Source organism: Perognathus longimembris, chromosome 10, assembly GCF_023159225.1.
Source record: "Perognathus longimembris pacificus isolate PPM17 chromosome 10, ASM2315922v1, whole genome shotgun sequence".
NCBI lineage: Eukaryota > Metazoa > Chordata > Mammalia > Rodentia > Heteromyidae > Perognathus > Perognathus longimembris.
This window is the reverse complement of record NC_063170.1, coordinates 41,349,699-41,368,912: the sequence shown is the minus strand read 5'-3', so window position 1 is coordinate 41,368,912 and position 19,214 is coordinate 41,349,699. Positions and strand designations below refer to the sequence as shown.

The 19,214-nt window shown below is 36.9% G+C and overlaps 1 protein-coding gene across 1 annotated transcript in view; it reads right to left on the bottom strand.

The window, feature by feature from the left end:
- The window catches only part of Kcnh8 (potassium voltage-gated channel subfamily H member 8), a 367,265-nt gene that overhangs the window by 146,472 nt on the left and 201,579 nt on the right, over positions 1 to 19,214 (bottom strand). The window contains exon 5 of the mRNA XM_048354862.1: positions 17,032 to 17,272. Coding sequence (XP_048210819.1) covers positions 17,032 to 17,272 — 241 coding nt within the window. The remainder of the gene's footprint in view (positions 1 to 17,031; positions 17,273 to 19,214) is intronic.

Here is a 19,214-nt window from a genome sequence, read left to right as displayed (position 1 = left end):
TGAGGGGATGGGGGAGAAAGATGAAAGGGGTGACATTGATCAAGATGCATTGTATTCATAACCTGCTTTGCTGAATGGCAACTCATTTGCCTAACTACTTAAAGATAACTTTTTAAAAAGGAAAAAAGAAATATGTAATTTCGCATCTTAAGTTTGCTGTTCGATGTTGAAGTTTATACCTCATTTCCCTCCATCTTTCATTGCAGGTGATTTAAACTCTAAGCTTCAGGTGTATTTTTTTAAATATATAAACTGTCATGAACATTACCATCTAATAGTTCGTCATTATATTATGGTAGTTAAGGTCAGCTCTTCATATATTTTGAGATAGGAAAAATAATAAGTCAATCTTCCAAAAGGATTTTTATATGTTAAAATGGAATAACTGAAGTAACTATACTGTGTGTGTGTGTGTGTGCACGCGCGCGCGCGCACGCATGCATGCCCGCATGCATGCCCGCATGCAGTGCCAGTCCTGGGGTTTGAACTTGGGGCATAGGCACTGTCCCTAAGTGATTTTGCTCAATGTGCAAGCTTTACCACTTGATCCGTAGTTCCACTTCTGGTTTTTGTTTTTCTTGATAGTTATTTGGAGTTAAGAGTCTTACAGACTTTATGGCTTTGAACCATGATCCTCATATTTCATTCTTCTGAGGAGCTAAGATTACAAGTGTGAGTGTTACGAGGTAACAGTCATTATATATTATAATATCTTTGTAGATAAGCAATACTACTGATATTTAAAAATAGACAGCATTTTTGGGGGTATTTTTTCAGTAAGTTTAGGTGTTTTATCTATGTACATATCTGAATCAGCCCAGGTGAATATTTACTCTGGCCCTCTATTCATACACTGGATCCCTTCCAAACATTTGTCCTGGTTCCATCCATCCAGTGTGCTTACGCTCAATGTTGCTTCCATGAATGATATCCCATAGCTTTGTTCATGGAAGAATTCTTGATTTTGTTCCAACAATGAATTTCCTTTTGGACTATTGGGCTAGGCTTAGGTGGAATTATGAAATAGTGAATGATATAAACATAACTTTGTCATTAACTTGATAATCTTCTCTTCATTCCTGGTGCTCATTGTTCACCATGCCTTATCTCTCTTTCCTTTCAACCTGACCATTCTGATTTTGCCTTCTATCAATGGCCATTCTGGACCAGCTCTACATCTACTTCAAAATACACCACAGCCATCTTCCCTACAGTGTGGAATCACAATCCCCAACTTGACATACGGCTCTTTTATTGTGTGATGAGTGTGTTCAGATTCAAGACAAATTTCTCTGATCACCATATGAACACTTGCAATTGCTTCAGTAGCTCCTTATATCATCCAAAGCATATCAGACTTAGATTAGACCTGATATAATTAAACTGAATCATCATATGTGTAGCTTATTGCAAAGACATGCAATTGCTTGCTGGCCAATATGTCCAGCTGAGTTGAGGCTGTAGCCTCTTTGGCATCTGTCCATAAGTATCCTTTGTAGGGTTGTCAAGAGAGCACATCTTAACTACTCTTTAGACTTGATGGGATCACTTCATATTCATTCTATTGAGTCATTTGGGAGTGGTATGTTAGGCTTGTGGTGTGTTTGTTAGTTGTTAAGTAAGGCACCAAAATCTATGGAATTTCTCAAGATCTCTTCCATTTACTTACTGGTATTATTTTAATTTGATAACTCTAATCTTGGATGTATTATTTACAAATAAAGACAACTTGATAATCCAAGTTTCAAGAAAAAAGAATATTCAAACCTACTTATAACTAGAAAACCAACTTTACAACCCATGTCCTTCAGAAGTTCATTGTTATATTCATGTGGGGTGGAAGAAATAGACGATTAGGATGTGGGGCTGAACGTATTAGAGGCGAAACTACCCTGGCAGTTTATGAGGGAAACCTAGCCTAGATTCCTCGGGACCAAGAAGAAAGTTTTAAAGAAGAGCTTATAGATGATAATTCAAGGACAAGAACAATTTGGATGAAGAAGGATTGAGGATATAGCTTATACTTTCACATAAGAGTAGGAAACACAAAAGACAGGTGGGAAGGTAAAGCATATAACACCCCTGAAGAACTATAAGTGGTCCAGGTGTGGGTGAAGCCCCAAGGAGAAGCAAGTGGGAAAATATATTAGTTGATGCAGAGACCAAACTCTAAAGGGTCTTCTCCTCTGTGTCAAGGAGTCCCTGAGTCTATCGAACCTGGGTGGCATTGTATCAATCCACAACAAGTTGTTGACAAATTGAACATAAGGCCATATAGGCCTTAGTAACCATTACATTTCATGTCATCTATGATCCTAAGCAACTTCTTACTATATTCCACATCTATTTATTTTTATTTCTTACTAATTCTATATTTATTCACTTAATGCTTACGGATTACAGAGAGAGAGAGAGAAAGAGAGAGAGGAGTTTATTCTAATGCTAATTCCACATATTGAAACAAGGAATATAATTCACAAGAGTAATGTCATTTCTAGTTAGAAAGTAGCATATTTTAGACACACTTGAAAAAGTGTGGAGTGGAGAGAGTGACATTGTACATTTCGTAAAAGGCAAATGGAAAATAAAGCCTCATTGTTCCTGCAATAAGTTTCTAAATCAAGAGCTCACAGTTTTCTTCTGGGTTTTGAAATTTAGTAACGTTCTATTCTTGATGGCCCTGTCTCGTTCAAAGGAAGCAGCATCGTTACATATTTGATGAGCACGTGCTCCTGGCAGTCTATTTACAGTAACAGGTGAGTCATGGGTCAGCTGCACTCTCACCCACCTTACCCATCTCAGAAACCTTTACATTTGGACATTCAAGTGCATTGTGAAAGAAGCTTTGTATTTGTCAGAAAAAAAAACTCCACTTCCAAACACCTAACAAAAGTTTGAATAAATAACAGAAGTGTAATGTTGATGATACCATGTTATTTGAATTACTAAACAGTGATTCCATAGTACTATAAAAAAATTTACAAAGCAGCATGCCACCCAGAATTTCTCAAAATGATTATTACTATAATAAATATTAGCATAGACAAATTATATTTCAACTAAAGCTTTATTGATCAATAAACTCTTCTAAAGGTAATGTGATTTTCTTTTTTTTAAAGGCCCATTTGAAAGTGTATTACAAGCTGTGTATAATAGTATTCTTTGGCCTAATAATTTCACTTCTCTTGAAAATAACTCTGAAGGTGGGTGAGAGAATCCATTTGCATGTATTGTTCTCATTGCTTAGAATGTACTTCCAGACTTGATTTACAGTGAATGATTCCTCATTTTTCTGCTGCCTTTGTTTATTGTCCCATTTTCAATTACATTCACCCTGACTTTATTTATTTAACACTGCAGCCTGTGCCTTCCTTCTCTACTTTACAGTTTGTTTTCTGTTCTTTTTTTTCCTTATGGGAGGAAGCACTGAGGTCATTCAGTTTGCTATAACTTAGCCCTGTTTTTAATTTTGGGGTTTTTTTTTATGGGGGGGGTGCTTGTTTTTTGGAGATGGAGTCTCACATACTTTTCTGTCCAGGCTGGATGTGAAATGTGATCCTTTAGATCTCAGCTCCTGAGCAGCTAGGACTAGCATTGTGAACTCTCAGTGCTAGCCTCTAGTTTATTTTTCCATATCAAGTTGCCATTAGGTAGCATTTAATATACTTTATTTTCTTTGTTAACTGTTTTTTTTCTTATCAGGATATGAAGGGAAACAGTTTTTTTCTTGTTTCTAACATCCAAATAGCACGTGGTCAATAGTAAGCAAGCAATGTACATTAGTCAGGCTATTATGTACATATAATGTACATTAGTCAGGGTATTTTTTCATAGAAATGCTCATTATATATTTTTAAGTAACAAAAATTATTTCAAATGGGAATACAAATGAAAACCATTATTTTATTTCATATTTTATGATTTTATTTTAGTGCCCATAATGGGGCTTGAACTTAGGGCCTTTTGCTCTTGCTTGGCTTGCTTGGTCACAGCTTGCAATGTACCACTGAGCAATACCTCCAGTTCCAAATATTAAACAGTTTTTTTATGATGGCATGTTATATAACTATTAGGTTACAAAAACAAAAAAATTCACATTAAAATGCTATGATAAAATAGACTATGATCACAACTACATTCAAAGAAATAAGGAACAACAATCAGAACTACGTTAAGTAGGAAGCATTTTAGAATGAGTGTAACTGAAGACTATTTATTCTTTTCTTTTCTTTTCTTTTGGTCTTGGGGCTATAAATCAGGGCCTGGGCACCATTCTTGTGCTTCTTTTGCTCAAAGCTAGCACTCTAGCACTTGAGCCATAGCACTGCTTCTGGCATTTTCTGTTTCTGTGGTACTAAGAAATTGATCCTAGGGCTTTATGCATTCTAGGCAAGCCCTCTACCATTAAACCACATTCCCAGCCCCAAGACTTAAAAAAAATTTTTAAACACGCATTTAATTCTAAAGTTCACATAAAATTGGCATAGCGTATTGACGGAGGAGAAATTAATTAAAAGAATTTAATTAAATTAAGTTAATCAAAAGCCTTCAGAATTAGATTTGAAGGTTTGCTAAGAAAAGTGTCATTGAGTATGATTTTCAATACATAAGGAGTTCATAAAAATATTTCCCCAAATCTCTGAGTCTGTATAATGGAAACTGATGGTGATAAAGCACTTTTAAAAACAAACATGAGCCTATTATGTCTAGCCTAAGGAAAATATCAATTGCTGTGTTTGAACCAATTATGTAAAGAATACTGCTTTGCAGTTTCACACAGTTAAGGATAATACAGGTGGTCATACAGCTTGGGTATCTGTTCAATAGTTAATTTGCCATTGCACTTCATCTTCCCATAGGGAATTCTAGAAAGCCTAAAAAAGCAATACATGCACATTAATAATGTGTTTGTAAAAGAAATGCAGCTTTAGTCTTTGCTTAAGTGCTTAAGTAGGTACTTTTAAGTCATTTAACTGGAAACTCGTAAGACCAACAATGAATAAAGTATTCTACTTTTCTTTTTAAAATTTTTACTTTTCAAAAATTATCTTTAAGTGCTTCTACAAAGGGTTTCAAATCAATGTGTCAGCCTATTCTACTTTTCAATACAATCTGTTTTCTTTTTTTTCAAATAATACATTTTTATTTGTTCTTTTTCTGAATAATTACTTATTTATTGTCAAAGTGATGTACAGAGGGGTTACAGTTTCATACATAAGGCAGTGGGTACATTTCTTGTACAATTTGTTACCTCCTCCCTCATTTCCCCCCTCCCCCTCTCCTTTCCCTTCTTCCCCCCATGAGTTGTTCAGTTGGTTTACATAAAATGGTTTTGTAAGTATTGCTTTTGGAGTCCTTTTTCTTTTTATCCATTGTCTCTCTATTTTGATATTCCCTTTCCCTTCCCTAATTCTAATAAAAGTATATACAGGATCCAGGGTACTCAGATGAGATACAGTGATAGTGCAGGGACAACCACAGGAAGGGGATACAAGAGGATCATCAACAAAAAAAGCTATTGTTTCACCTGACATGTTGAAAATAATTATGGTAGTGATATAACACTCGTTTCCATAAAATTGGACTTCATTTCATTTAACATCATCTTATGTGTCCATAAGGGCTTAGCTATTGGGCTCTTGTGATCTTCTGCTGTGACTAGTCTAAACCTATGCTAATTATTCCCTATGAGGGAGATCATAGAGTCCATGTTTCTTTGGGTCTGGCTCACTTCACTTAGTATAGTTTCTTCCAAGTCCTTCCATTTCCTTGCAAATGGGGCAATGTCATTCTTTCTGATAAAGGCATAAAATCCCATTGTGTATATGTGCCACATTTTCCTGATCCATTCATCTACTGAGGGGCATCTGGGTTGGTTCCATATTTTAGCAATGACAAATTGTGCTGCAATGAACATTGTTGTGCTGGTGGCTTTAGTGTGGTCTTGCTTGTAATCTTTTGGGGCTGCTGGGTCATAGGGAAGCTCTGTGTTTAGCCTTCTGAGGAATCTCCATACAGCTTTCCAGAGTGGCTGAACAAGTTTACATTCCCACCAACAATGTAGTAGGGTTCCCTTTTGGCCATATCCCCTCCAGCATTTGTTATTGTTAGTTTTTCTGATGATGGAAATTCTTACTGGGGTGAGGTGGAATCTCAATGTTGTTTTGATTTGCACTTCTTTTATGGCCAGTGATGTAGAGCTCTTGTTCATGTGTTGGCTATTCTCATTTCAAAGAAGTCTCTTTTTAGGTCTTTAGCCCACTTGTTGAACAGATACCCTGAAAACACTACGAGAAGGAATAGGAGAAACACTTGGGCTCCTTGGCACAGGAAGAAACTTCCTTAACAAAGGCCCAGAAATGCAACAAATCAAAGAAAGGTTGGACAAATGGGACTTCATCAAACTGCAGAGCTTCTGTAGGGCAAAGGACATAGCTTGCAAGATAAACAGAAAGTCCACAAATTGGGAGAAGATCTTTACTGGCCATACAATGGACAAAGGCCTCATATCTAAAATATATGCAGAACTAAAAAAATTAAATTCCTCCAAAAGAATCTCTGTTTTCTCCAAGACTTTTTGACAAAGAATCTTTTCAGTTTTGAGAGAAGGCAGTGTTTTACACTTCAGTAGGAGTCTGAAATGGCAAAGTAGCTTTTTGAGTTTTGTCTACTTATTGCTCCAACTTCCAGCTTACATATATTATACAGAAAATAACTGGTTTATACACAAGTGGGCTCTGCTTCATTTCTAGTTACTTGGTTAGTAGTCAGTATAATACATATCACTTTCATTATTCCAAATACATTATTTAAGAGTACACACCTGGGGCTGGGGATATGGCCTAGTGGCAAGACAGCTTGCCTCCCATACATGAAGCCCTAGGTTCGATTCCCCAGCACCACGTATACAGAAAACGGCCAGAAGGGGTGCTGTGGCTCAAGTGGCAGAGTGCTAGCCTTGAGCAAAAAGAAGCCAGGGACAGTGCTCAGGCCCTGAGTCCAAGGCCCAGGACTGGCAAAAATATATATATATATATACACCTGGTGGATATTCTCACACAGTGACCCAGGTCAAATATGAGCCATTATTATATTCACCATGTTGAGTTGTTAGGAAGAGATTCTTATCTTCATCCAAGGTCAGTATGGATGGCAAAGTAAAATTACCAGAAAGATATTCCTTAACCTACTTAAGACATGATATTTTATCAATGCAAGCTTGCAGATTTGACAGTGAATGAGTGTAAGATTCATACTTTCCCCACAATCTTTCACTAGGAAGGGTGACAGGATAGAAGCAAGTATCGAAAAATTAAACAACAAATAAATTTTAAATCATCAAAGTTTCTAATTATACAGTTGAAGAATGCCCAAGCTGGGATGCCCGTCACTGAAGGCTAAATGTTATTAATTCCTTCATCACCATGAAGCTTTCAGTGCATTTACTGATAGAAATAATCATCACCAGCCCTTAAGTATGTATCTTTACTTTCCATCATTCAACTAAAGAGATAAATAACGTACTTTTACACTTTTCAGGAAAGTAAAAGTATTATAAGTTAGAATTTGTTGATATAATAAAGTGATAGCAAACATTTACATTCTTTAGGTTCCATTGGAAGTTTATATACTTTACCCTCATAGAAAAAGTCATGCAAGAATCATAACAGAATTATAAGGGGAGTGCTTCCCACTAGACAGAAATGAGTGTTGATATGGGAGGAGCAGTGATGCAGTTCTACCCCAAGTGGGAAAAGGCATACACATAACAATGAAGAGGACACTTGGCAAACAACAACAACAATAAACTTTTGTACTTATAAATATGAGAACTGAAGTCAGATCCATCCACTCGTGAAGCTACTGAACAGTTGTTTTAAGAGCCTCTTGTACAGATTTCCAAAGTAGTTGCACTAATTTACATCCCCACCAATGGTATAAGAAGGTGTTCTTTTCCCCCTCTTCCATTATCTCACCAGCATTGTTGTTTTCTTGATGATGGACATTCGGACTTGGGTGAGATGGAATCCCAGTTAGTCTTGACTTGTATTTCCTTGATGGCATAGAAATTGAAATTTTCCTCACATATTTATTCATTAGTTGTATTTCTTTTGACAACTGCTTCTATAATTCATTTACACCTTTATTATTTGATTAGTTTTTGTGTTTACTTTTTAAACTCTTCATACATTCTGAAGAATAATCCCTTGTCACATGAATAACTGGCAAGGATTTTCTCCCATTCTACATGCTGTCTCTTTGCTCTGGTAATCGCTTTATTTGAAGTGAAGAAGCTTTTGTGGTAGGATGCAATCCCATTTGTCAATTGTTGCTCTTATTTCCTGAGCAACTGGATCTCTATTCAGAAAGTCCTCACCTGTGCCTATATCTTGAATCTGTTTCTCCATTTTCCTCTAGCAGTTTTGAAATTTCATATCTTGCAGTAAGTTCTCTGATATATTTTATATTAATTTTTTGAACAGTATAAGAACTCTATACATGGATATCCAGTTTGTTTTTTCCTGTGCCATTTGTTGAAGAGGCCATCTTTTCTTTTTTTGTTGTCCTGTTGATTCTCAACAAAGATCAACATATAGATAATATATTATCCTGTATATCACTCTTGAGCAAAGACCCAAAGGAATGTAAGTCAGTATACAATGGACATTTATGCATGCCCAATGTTTATTACAACACTATCATAAGAGCCAAGGGACCAGTCTGAGTACCCTGTCAACAGGTGAACTGATTAATAAAATGTGCTATAGATGTACTATGGAATATTATTTAGCCATAAAGAAAAACAAAATTATATCGTTTACTGGATGATGAATTGAACTGAAAATGACCATATTAAAGGAAGTAAGCCAGATTCAGAAAGACAAATACTACATTTTTTCTCATATGCAGAAACTAGACCCAAAAAAGAATAAGCAAATAGTAAGGTAACAGAGGAACTCTGTGGGGGGAGGGACGCAGTGAAAGATTGGAGGGGTTAATTTGGGTGAAATGGAGCCTATGATCTAAGTTGATTGTATGAATGTATAAAAAATTATAATAATAAAACTCATTTTTTAAATTTACAAGAAAGTTAAAAGAGGGATTAGAGAAAATATTAAAGGGAATGAATAAGACCAAAGAATATGATATGCATGTATGGTAAATCACAATAAAACCTTGCTATACACATGGTGTATGTTAAGAAAATTATTATGAATGCCTTACAACTCTGTTTGGGGTGCTTGGAGTGGTCTCAGTGGTCAAGGGGTACTTCTGGGATATAGTGGGTGGTGCTGCTCAGGGCTGTGTTCTGAACATTATGCAACAGACATGACACTGGGTTTGTGTGGGGAGGTTAGGCCTACAAGAGTTAGCCAATTCTTATTTCCATTCTCATAAACAGATATATCTGGCTCTCACTGATACAGAATAAGAGCTAGCATGAGAAGTAGTATCTACTTTTCTACTCCTTTGACTTGCATGCATTTTCAGTTGGATGATCATAAATCTAATCTGTTTAGTATAAGTAAGTGCAGGAATGTATCTCATTTTGTGTCAGGTCCACTGTTCTCACAAATTGAAATACATTAGGAATTCTGATTTCCTTTTTTGCTCTCCTTCATATTACAATGAATGTGCCATATTGGCTGGTTAAGGTAACTTTTAAGTGAGTAAGAAGCCACTACTTTGTGTTCATTTTGACGAAGGAGCTTTGGAGTCAGTAGCTAGGTCTCTAGTTCAGAAGGTAATCCACTGTTTTCTGTTTGGGTCTCATTAGAAACCTTTAGGTTTTGTTGTCTGTGTAGTTTGGGCCACAACTGCTTTTTTTTTTTTGCCAGTCCTGGGCCTTGGACTCAGGGCCTGAGCACTGTCCCTGGCTTCCTTTAGCTCAAGGCTAGCACTCTGCCACTTGAGCCACAGTGCCACTTCTGGCCATTTTCTATATATGTGGTGCTGAGGAATCGAACCCGGGCTTCATGTATATGAGGCAAGCACTCTTGCCACTAGGCCATATTCCCAGCCCCACACCTGCTTAATTCTGATATTGTAGTGTGAAACAGACAGTAGAAAATGTGGAAACTCCTGTGACTAGGTTAGCACTGTACTTTGATTTACAAACACAGGCAGCAGGCTTCAGTCTCTGATAATTGGTTTGTCTATTTTGGCACAAGATTCTCTTTTGAGCTTTTTTCATTATATATAACAACCTCCATATTCAGGGAAGAAGACTTAGTTTGTTTCCATTGTTCAGCCTCTGCAAGGAAAGTCCCAGCAAACCGTTTATCTATCCCATACATGCAGCTGAAAGCAATTCTCCACTCGTGGGTCTGTGGCCTGCACAATTCCAATTCAGTCAGACTTGAAAATCGTTCCTGGTTTCATTTGTTTCCTGGAATATTTGTTTCTAATCTTGTCCTTGCCACATCTTTGTTCAGGTTTTGGCTTACAGTTTTCTAAATTCTCTAGAAATAACTCTTATATTTAAGTTTATATTGTTTGTGCAATTTTCATGGTCAGACTAATCTCAAAACCCAAAAGTCTATACAAGGTGAATAGTAAGTCTTCATTGGATCTTCCTTTTGATATTTTGCCTATTTCTTTATTCCTGGTTGCTTGGAGATAATTTATTCAGTGGTAGTTTTGTATTTTAATCTTTGCATAGTTTATTATCATTACTAATTAAAATTTTTGTGATAGTCCTGGAGCTTTGATTCAGAGCCTGGGCACAGTTCTTGAGCTTTTTTGAGCCATAGCGCCACTTCTAGCTTTTCAGTGGTTAATTGAAGATATGAGAACCATAGACTTTCCTACCTGGTTTGGCTTCACACCTTGATCTCAGATCTCAACCTATAACTAGGATTACAGGCATGAGCCACCACTGATGGCAATTTTTTTTCACTCAAACAACTAATGGCTAATTTCTCTAATAATATCACTCAGGTTCCCATCTTCTTATAATTGTTCTGAATATCTTAAATAAATTGTAACGTTTGTTAATGTACTTGCAGCTACCTCCTTTAGTCACTGCTGTTTACATGGCACAGCTAAACTTGGAGATGAATCTCTACAATCCCAGCTAATCTAGAGGGGAAGTAGGAGATATGCAGCATAAGTCAAGTCCAGACAAAAGCATGAGACCCTACCTAAAAAACACAAACTAAAAGCAAAATGGGGTAGGGGTATAGTTCAAGTAGTAAAATCCTGTCTAGCAACAAGAAGTAAGTCCTGAATTTGATCCTTAATACTACCAAATAAAGAAAGAGAAAGACAGAGAGAGAGAGAGAGAGAGAGAGAGAGAGAGGAGAGAGAGAGAGAGAGAGAGAGATGGAAGAAAGAATAAGATAAAAAGAAAAAAATGAACAGATAGGTTTTACAGCAAAATTAATTGATTAAATTTTCTGGCATTTTACTCAATGTCTGCTATAACATGAGCGTTTTCCCCGTGGAACCAGCTAAACAACTTTCTTTTTATCCAGCAGCTAATCTAACTTTTTTATGATAGTTTATCAGTTTTCATTCTGGATTCATTCTTTGCTAAAGAAGATACTTCATTTATTTTTTGTTTTAGTTTTATCTGCGTCTAGAGAGAGTCTTTCTATGAAGCCCAAACTGGCCACAGATTTTATGTCATCTTCTCTTAGCCTTTTGAGTATTAAGGTTATACACACCATACCCAGCAAGAATGTATTTGAGTTTATCTCTAAGTGAGTTTCCAATAATCCGGTGGAAGGTGCTAGAAGTGATCAAGTGGTGTGTACATGTGTGTGTGTGCATGTGTGTGTCTGTGTTTAAAATAATATAGCTATTAGTAACAGAGCACTCTAAGAACAGTAGTTTAACTAAAGGAGGGTTTTATGTTAACCTTCAAGGAATCTGGAGGTCAAACTCAGGCTTCTTTGCTCTTCTATCCACCCACATCATCCCTGCTATGGTTCTCCTAATGATTGTAATCATATCTTCCTACCCACACTTGGGGTAGGGAAGAGAAGGAAATGGTGGCAAAGCAAATATCTATCCAGTGCATGGATCTTTTATCTGCAATTAGCAAATTATTGGTAAGTACTTCCCCCTCCCTCCAAGACAAAGAGATCTCTTTATCTTTGTACAGACTTGATCCCATGCTTGTCCCCCCACCCAAAGCAGACTAATGGAAATGGAATTGGCGCTGGCTTGACAACTCTTCATTCATTCCTTTGGTCTGGCTATTGATTCTTGCACAATCACCGGGTCTGTATTACAGAAATGAGGGAGATAATTGTTGAACCTATGGGTGGACAGCAGCTTCAGTGACAAGACTGCAGATACCTAAGCAAAATGAATGCCAAGAGATGGAAACAAGAGGTTTTTCCATCGTTGTTGTTATTTTTAATGTGCTATTTGAAATTATTTCTTTTTTCTTTTGCTTTTCTGTCCTATAGATTATCTCCTTTTGTCACTGTTTTTGATTTTGGCACCCTGGGTATTGTGTATATGTTTATTTGAATTAGGGAAGGGAAAGGGAACACCAAAAATGGTGAGACAAAGGATAAAGAGCAAATGAATGCAACAGTGATACTCACAGACAATATGTCGTAAACTAACGGTACAACAGTACAACTTGAGGGGTAAGGGTGTATCAATTTTGGCAAGAAATGTACTCACTACCTTACATATGTACTGTAACCAATCTGTACATCACCTTGACAAGAGAATTAAATTTTTAAAAAAGACTTCAGAGACTCAAACCATTACTTTTTGTATTCATGGAGGGAGAAAAAGAAGTTAGTCTTTCATTCTCCCTTTGTGCTTTGTTGTTATAAATAAAGAAAAGGAAGTTGACGGGAATTTTTCATAAAGTAGAATTATGTTAACTATAAACTCTCATATCAAAAATCTGCTCCAACACCCTTGGAGACTGGAGTCTGACATCAGTTAGTCTGTGGTCTTGAACATATCACTAAGACTTTCCCTAGACGGAAAGTAAAAACAAAAAGATTGGGTTAGGAAACTTGCTCTAAAGTTATTTTAAGTTGAATTAGGTTTGAATTCATAGCAATCATTTCAAATTAAAATTAACCATATTCCCAGACTTTGTAACTCAACCATGCTATCAATCCCAAAAGGTAACAGTGGCTTACAGAAGTATTTACTTTCAGTATCCAGTCGAGTTGCAGGCTCACAGTTCACATTGAAGTTCTGACTAATAAAAGTGCACTTTGACATTTTTCTTTTTGGCAGATCCACAGGGAAGAATATTTTCCAGTTAGTCATGCCGGAAAGTATTACTAAGTGGTCTGTGGAGGAATCCGTTCTGAGGTAAAAGTAAATCCGGCAAGATGCTCAGCTAATCACATTTAAATAGGTTTCTTTATCACAGGATTTCTTAGAGGATTTACAATACTAAACTGTATTGCGCATCTCCAAAAAGATATCTATTCTGAACTTTAATTGTTATTATGAATCTTTTTTTTTTTTTTGGTTTGGAGCATTTGCTGATTCCTCCCTTTAAAAAAATGATCATATTGCCTATGATTTCTATGGTGTTGGTGAAAATAATAAAAATCATCTTTTACTTACAAGAAAACCCTTCCTTATAAAGGGTAAACAAATGCTGCATGATACTCACTAGACACTATGTTGATAATTAACTATAAAACTTGTGGGAAGGAAAGGGAGGGAAAAACTGGGAGAGAGCAAGGGAAGGGGTGACATTGTCAAAAAAAAATGCACTCCTTACCTGACTTATGTAACTGTAACCCCTCTGTCCATCACCTTTATAAAAACAATAAAATAGGAAAAAGAGCACCCCTTCTTTGCAAGCCATTTTTAAAACAACTCAGTTGATACAAGATGTTAATTTAGTAACACTATTCTAGAAATAGAAAATAAATAATATGTTAACTATACAGATGAAGAATGCCACACATATTTAAGATTATTAAATAGTGTAACCATATCTTAGTGTTGTGAAGATGCAACACGGGCTATGTATGTACTTTCTGATTCGCATTAACATGGACTCCTATTTAACTTATTCATCAACAATCATTTATTCCTTTGTAAATATATATGTATATATATATATACATATAGTGAAAGAAAAAATACACTTGAAGAAATACTAGTTTAAGCTATTTTACCCCAAATACATTGTACTTAATTGTAAATATACTTAATCTCATTTAGGAGAATGAACAGAAGCCAGGAATGGCAGTGCACACCCATAATCCCAGCAGAGATGGAAGTATTGCCAGCTTGATCTATGTAATGAGAAATAAATAACAAAAACATACAACAAAGGAAGATAACAGTAGAATATAGCAACAAATTTCTTAGTGCCATCAAGATGAGCCAAGCAATGAGGAAATCCAAACAGAAAGTCATTCTATAATGTTGGTAACCACGAATCTCAAATATGAAAGTAATCCTTGTAGAAGCTAAATGGCATTAAAACAGCAGTGTGTCTCTATCTTATATATATATATATATATATATATATATATTGCTAGCAATGGACTGAATGGACTGAACCATCTTTTGGGAATAACCAACTGGCTGCCTGAATCAGCAGAAATGGAAGAGTACAGTGACACAGAAAAGCACATGGAGAAAAATAGCAAAGGCAACTAGTTGTTATCATTTCTTTGAGGGAAAGTACTCAAACACAAACAAGCAAAATTTTACAGAATATGTCATAAGAAGGATTTACCATGGGGGCAAATAAGATATGTCTTCCATAAGTGAGCATAGCATGTAGTAACAATAATGTTCTCTAAACCCAGAAGATGCTAAAAATCAGGAAAGATGGGGTAAACATTCAAGGGGTACTTTTGTCCTAAGGACAGATTGTAAATAACCACATAAACGATGATGAAATGTTTGTTAAACAAGATTTTTTTGTTTATTCTTTCATGAATCCCTAACAAGTAGTGGTTACACAGAAGAAAACTTGGGCTTAGTCATGTTGGATGATTGGCCAAGTCCTACAGCACTTTTATTAGGTGATGCTGGTGGTTTTAAGATGATAAAATATGGGTATACACTGGATAGTTAAAAGGAATCAAGGGCTGGGGATATGGCCTAGTGGCAAGAGCACTTGCCTCCCATACATGAAGCCCTGGGTTCGATTCCCCAGCAACACATTTACAGAAAACGGCCAGAAGTGGTGCTGTGGCTCAAGTGGAAGAGTGCTACCCTTGAGCAAAAAGAAGCCAGGGACAGTGCTCAGGCCCTGAGTCCAAGGCCCAGGACTGCCCCCCCCCCCAAAAGGAGGCATCAAAGATTAGCAAAGAAACCACAATGGACTGGTTTGTCCTTGATTTTCATTTTAAATCCTGTGCAAATTGGAATGATGATATGTACCATTTAACAGTGATTTAATAGATTCCTTTATGATTATAATGAAGACTATCTTTCATTGGGTGCCAGTGGCTCATGCATATAATTCTGGATACACAGGAAGGTAAGATCTGAGTATCATGGTTCAAAGCCAGTTCCGGAAAGAATGTTCATGAGACTCATCTCCAGTTAACTACCAAAAAGCCAGAAATGGAACTGTGGCTCGCGTGGTAGAGCACCAGCCTTAAATGACAAAGCTAAAGCACAGTGCCCACACGTTGATTTCAAGCCCCAGTACCACTAACAGCAACAACAACAACAAAAACAAAATTTTTAAGTTGGGGCCAGTGGCTTATACCTGCCATCCTTGCTATCCTGGAGGCTGAGATGTGAGGATCATGGTTCAAAGCCAGTTCATACAGGAAGTTCTGTGAACGCTTCCTCTTAATTAAGTACCCCGAAAAGCCATAAAAGGAGGTATGGATAAAGTGGTAGGGAGCTAAAAAAAAAACTTGAGCATAAAAAACTCAAGGAAAGGACTCCAGGGATGAGTTCAAGCCCTGGGACCAGCATAAAATAACAACAAGAAAATAAAAATAATGGTAGCTTACCAAAACTGCCTGACTAGACAACATTGCCATCTAGTGGCCTAAAGACACTACATCTGCTGTTTTGGGGGTGGGAGCTGGGGTCTCAAAAGGACTCTTAAGTCCAATATCCAGTATGTGTGATGTTTGCAGTGGTCTTGGAAGCCACACCAAAGTATGCAGAGCAAGTTTGTACTGACTTTCAGTTACAGAAACTTTGCGAGGCTCAAAGCTTTAGTAGCTTCACCAAGAAAACAGCAAAACAAATTATACCACCATTGAAACAAGGTTTTGATTTGTTTTGCATATTTTCTTTCCTTTGACCTTTTCATTTTTCCATTTTCACCCCTTGGTTCACCCACTTGATTTAAATATTTCCCACTCATTCTCTCCTCTTTACAATCAGGATGAAAAGGTATCATTGGCCAACAAAGGTCAATTGCACAACAGGAAGTCAATCTAAGTTTTAAAGGAAACCCAGAATCTGTTGTAGCTGGGTAACCCAAAGGTAGACAATGGTCTTAAGATGAAGATATATAAAGTATAGAGCTTCTAATGCTGGAGCAGGTAACAACAGATCCGGTATTCTAAAGAGAAAGATCCTAGCAAACATTCTGTGGGGCCTATTCTTTGGTTGAAATCAGATACTCACAGTTTCTGATTGGTTTATGGGCTTGGCATCCGCAACCAAACCACTTGTGGGAAGTTCCATCCACAAGTGTAAAAGAGCAGAGAAAGATCTGGCATAAGGCCTATATGCTCAGTGCACATCCTGGACCATTTCCAGAATAATACTGATGAGTTCCTGCTAATCTCTATCCTGACTCTACCTGTTTACACCATGAAGGATATACAAATACAAAACGGCCATTAGGTCTTTTTCAAGCCTTCAAAATACAATGTAAGTTAGACACACACATCCATTTAGATTTGTTTGAATACAGGAACAGCAAAAAAACTGAAAGAGGCAATTTCCAGACACCCAAATATGTGCTTCTCTAAAATTTGCATCCCAGGCTGAGGCATACCTATGCAAATGGATCTTGGCTCAAATTCCTGTTAGAAAAAATCTGGAATATACTTACTTCCTATATGCAAACTTAGGAAAGCAGCTGTCGGCTCTTACCTATAATAAAAAGGATCTCCACTGCAATGTCGCTGACCGTGGTGCTCCGAGTTGTGGACAGGTCATCGTTGCCAATGAAACACACATTGTAAGGGACAGTGACGGCGACATAAAACGTTGCCAGCAAAATAAGCCAGTCCCAGCCAGCTTTAAAAGTGCTAAAATGCAAAAGGATGAATTTGGACTTTTTTGCATCAGAAACTTTATATTCCGGAAAGGCTGGTTTATCTACAAAAACATTCTGTGCAGAAAGACAAAAAGAAGAGAAGGGCGGGGGAAAGAAATTCATTAGAAGCAAGGCTCAGACAGACTTTAAACATTTACATTTCTGGGAGAGAGTTCATTCTGTGCATACAGTGTCAATAAATTTTGGAAGACTTTTAAAACTTGGCATGGACATCCAGCCATGTGTTGCCTAACTATATTTCAGTCGAGAATAGATTCCCTATACAATGGCGACCCCAATGGAGATGTTGACCAATTATACCACTCATCTGTTTTGTGCTGATGTTAATTTGAGCCAATTTATTAGATTAGCAGTCATGTAGAAATCTGGTCCCCACATGGATGATGTATTTTAGATGACTTTGAACATTACAATAACCAGCTGTGTTGCTGGTTTAGGCAGTTACTATATACACTGTTATTTGAGAGTTTATTGGAGTGCCCAGCATCCCAACCAGCAGACGCCTTAGACATCTCCTGCTCATCTCTCTATTGATGTGTCCAGCAGTCAGTTTGATTAATTGACCTGCACTATCTAGGCTTGTTGAAGCGCACCCTGTAGTGTTCACATAAGGAAATAATCTAAGCCATGGTGCTCAGAATGTCTTGCTGCAGTGTGGCATGTGAATGTACTAATACTGAGCAGAGATCTTTGTTTTAAGTAATGGGAAGTGCACAGTTTTGTCATGAATGTGGAGTAAGTAATCTAGATTTCACTAATTAAAAAACAAACAGACCATTGTTTTAAATATCATCTAAAATAGCTAGAGTTGCAAGTATAATTCTTCACACATCATAATCACAAAGCTTTGTCTATATGCTTGGTACCATGAGGACATTCTGATGACAATCATTCTTTAAAGAATATATTTGACATGAGATTTGGTAACATCAGTAAAGGCAGTTTATTTGCTTTCTTAGAAAGGATAGAGATGACCAATACTCATTTCTAAATAGCAGCTTACCTTCCTTTCTAAATATAACCGGGTGGTATATACAGTTTTCATTATGTTGGTTGGTGAAGTTTCCACTTGGGACCCTAAAATATATTATCTTTATGAACAGTGAGACATTCAGACACTGGCCAGACTTTGGTTCCATGGGTAAGGCAAGAAACTGTTAATTAAGGATTATTATTTGGGTCATTGAAGAAGGAAGGAAGGCCATATTCATTGTACAGCTGATGAAATGCAGAAGAATGGCTGGAGGTTTTGATAACTGCAAAAGCTTTTCACTTTGAAAGTAGTCCAAACTGATGAACAATTCCCTTATTGCCAGGACACAAAGGGAGGTCCAACAATAGGGTGTGTGGAAACTTGACAAGCCTGTAACTAGATACTTTCAGACCTTGCTTTGACCTCAATTAATGAGAAATGCAAGATAGGTAATGAAAACTTAAATTTGAAAGCCTAGTTGAATAAATAGACTAGCTTAAAGTTCTGGAATACATATTCCTTCAGGTCACAGTGCTGTTTTCTTGTCTCAGTTATTGAGGGAAGGGCAGTTAATGCAGCATGTTCAGAGAACACCAAAATATCTGATGCTTCATGAAACAGGGAGAGCAGGAATTGGTTCTTAGCTATGATGATTCACATCTAAATCGTTATGCTAAATGTTTGGTAGAGATTCCCAACATATTTCTACTTCCTGTTAATATTCTCACTCAACCCATGCAGGCACTTCATCATGCCAGTTCTTCCTGATAGGCCACTATTTTGCTTCTTCTAATAGGTTTGTTGGTACCCAATAAATCATTGCATATTTATTCCACACAGATCCCAGTCTGATGACCCCATTCTGATTCTGAGGGTTGAGTTCCAAAGTGGACTTTAACATAAAACTAAAAAAAGGAGATGAAGTTCTGAATTGAACTCACAAAAGTCAGGCTGGGACATAGCAGGGGACACTAGTGTTATAATATTTATCTCCTTAAGAGCAGTGAGCATCACTGCTTATAT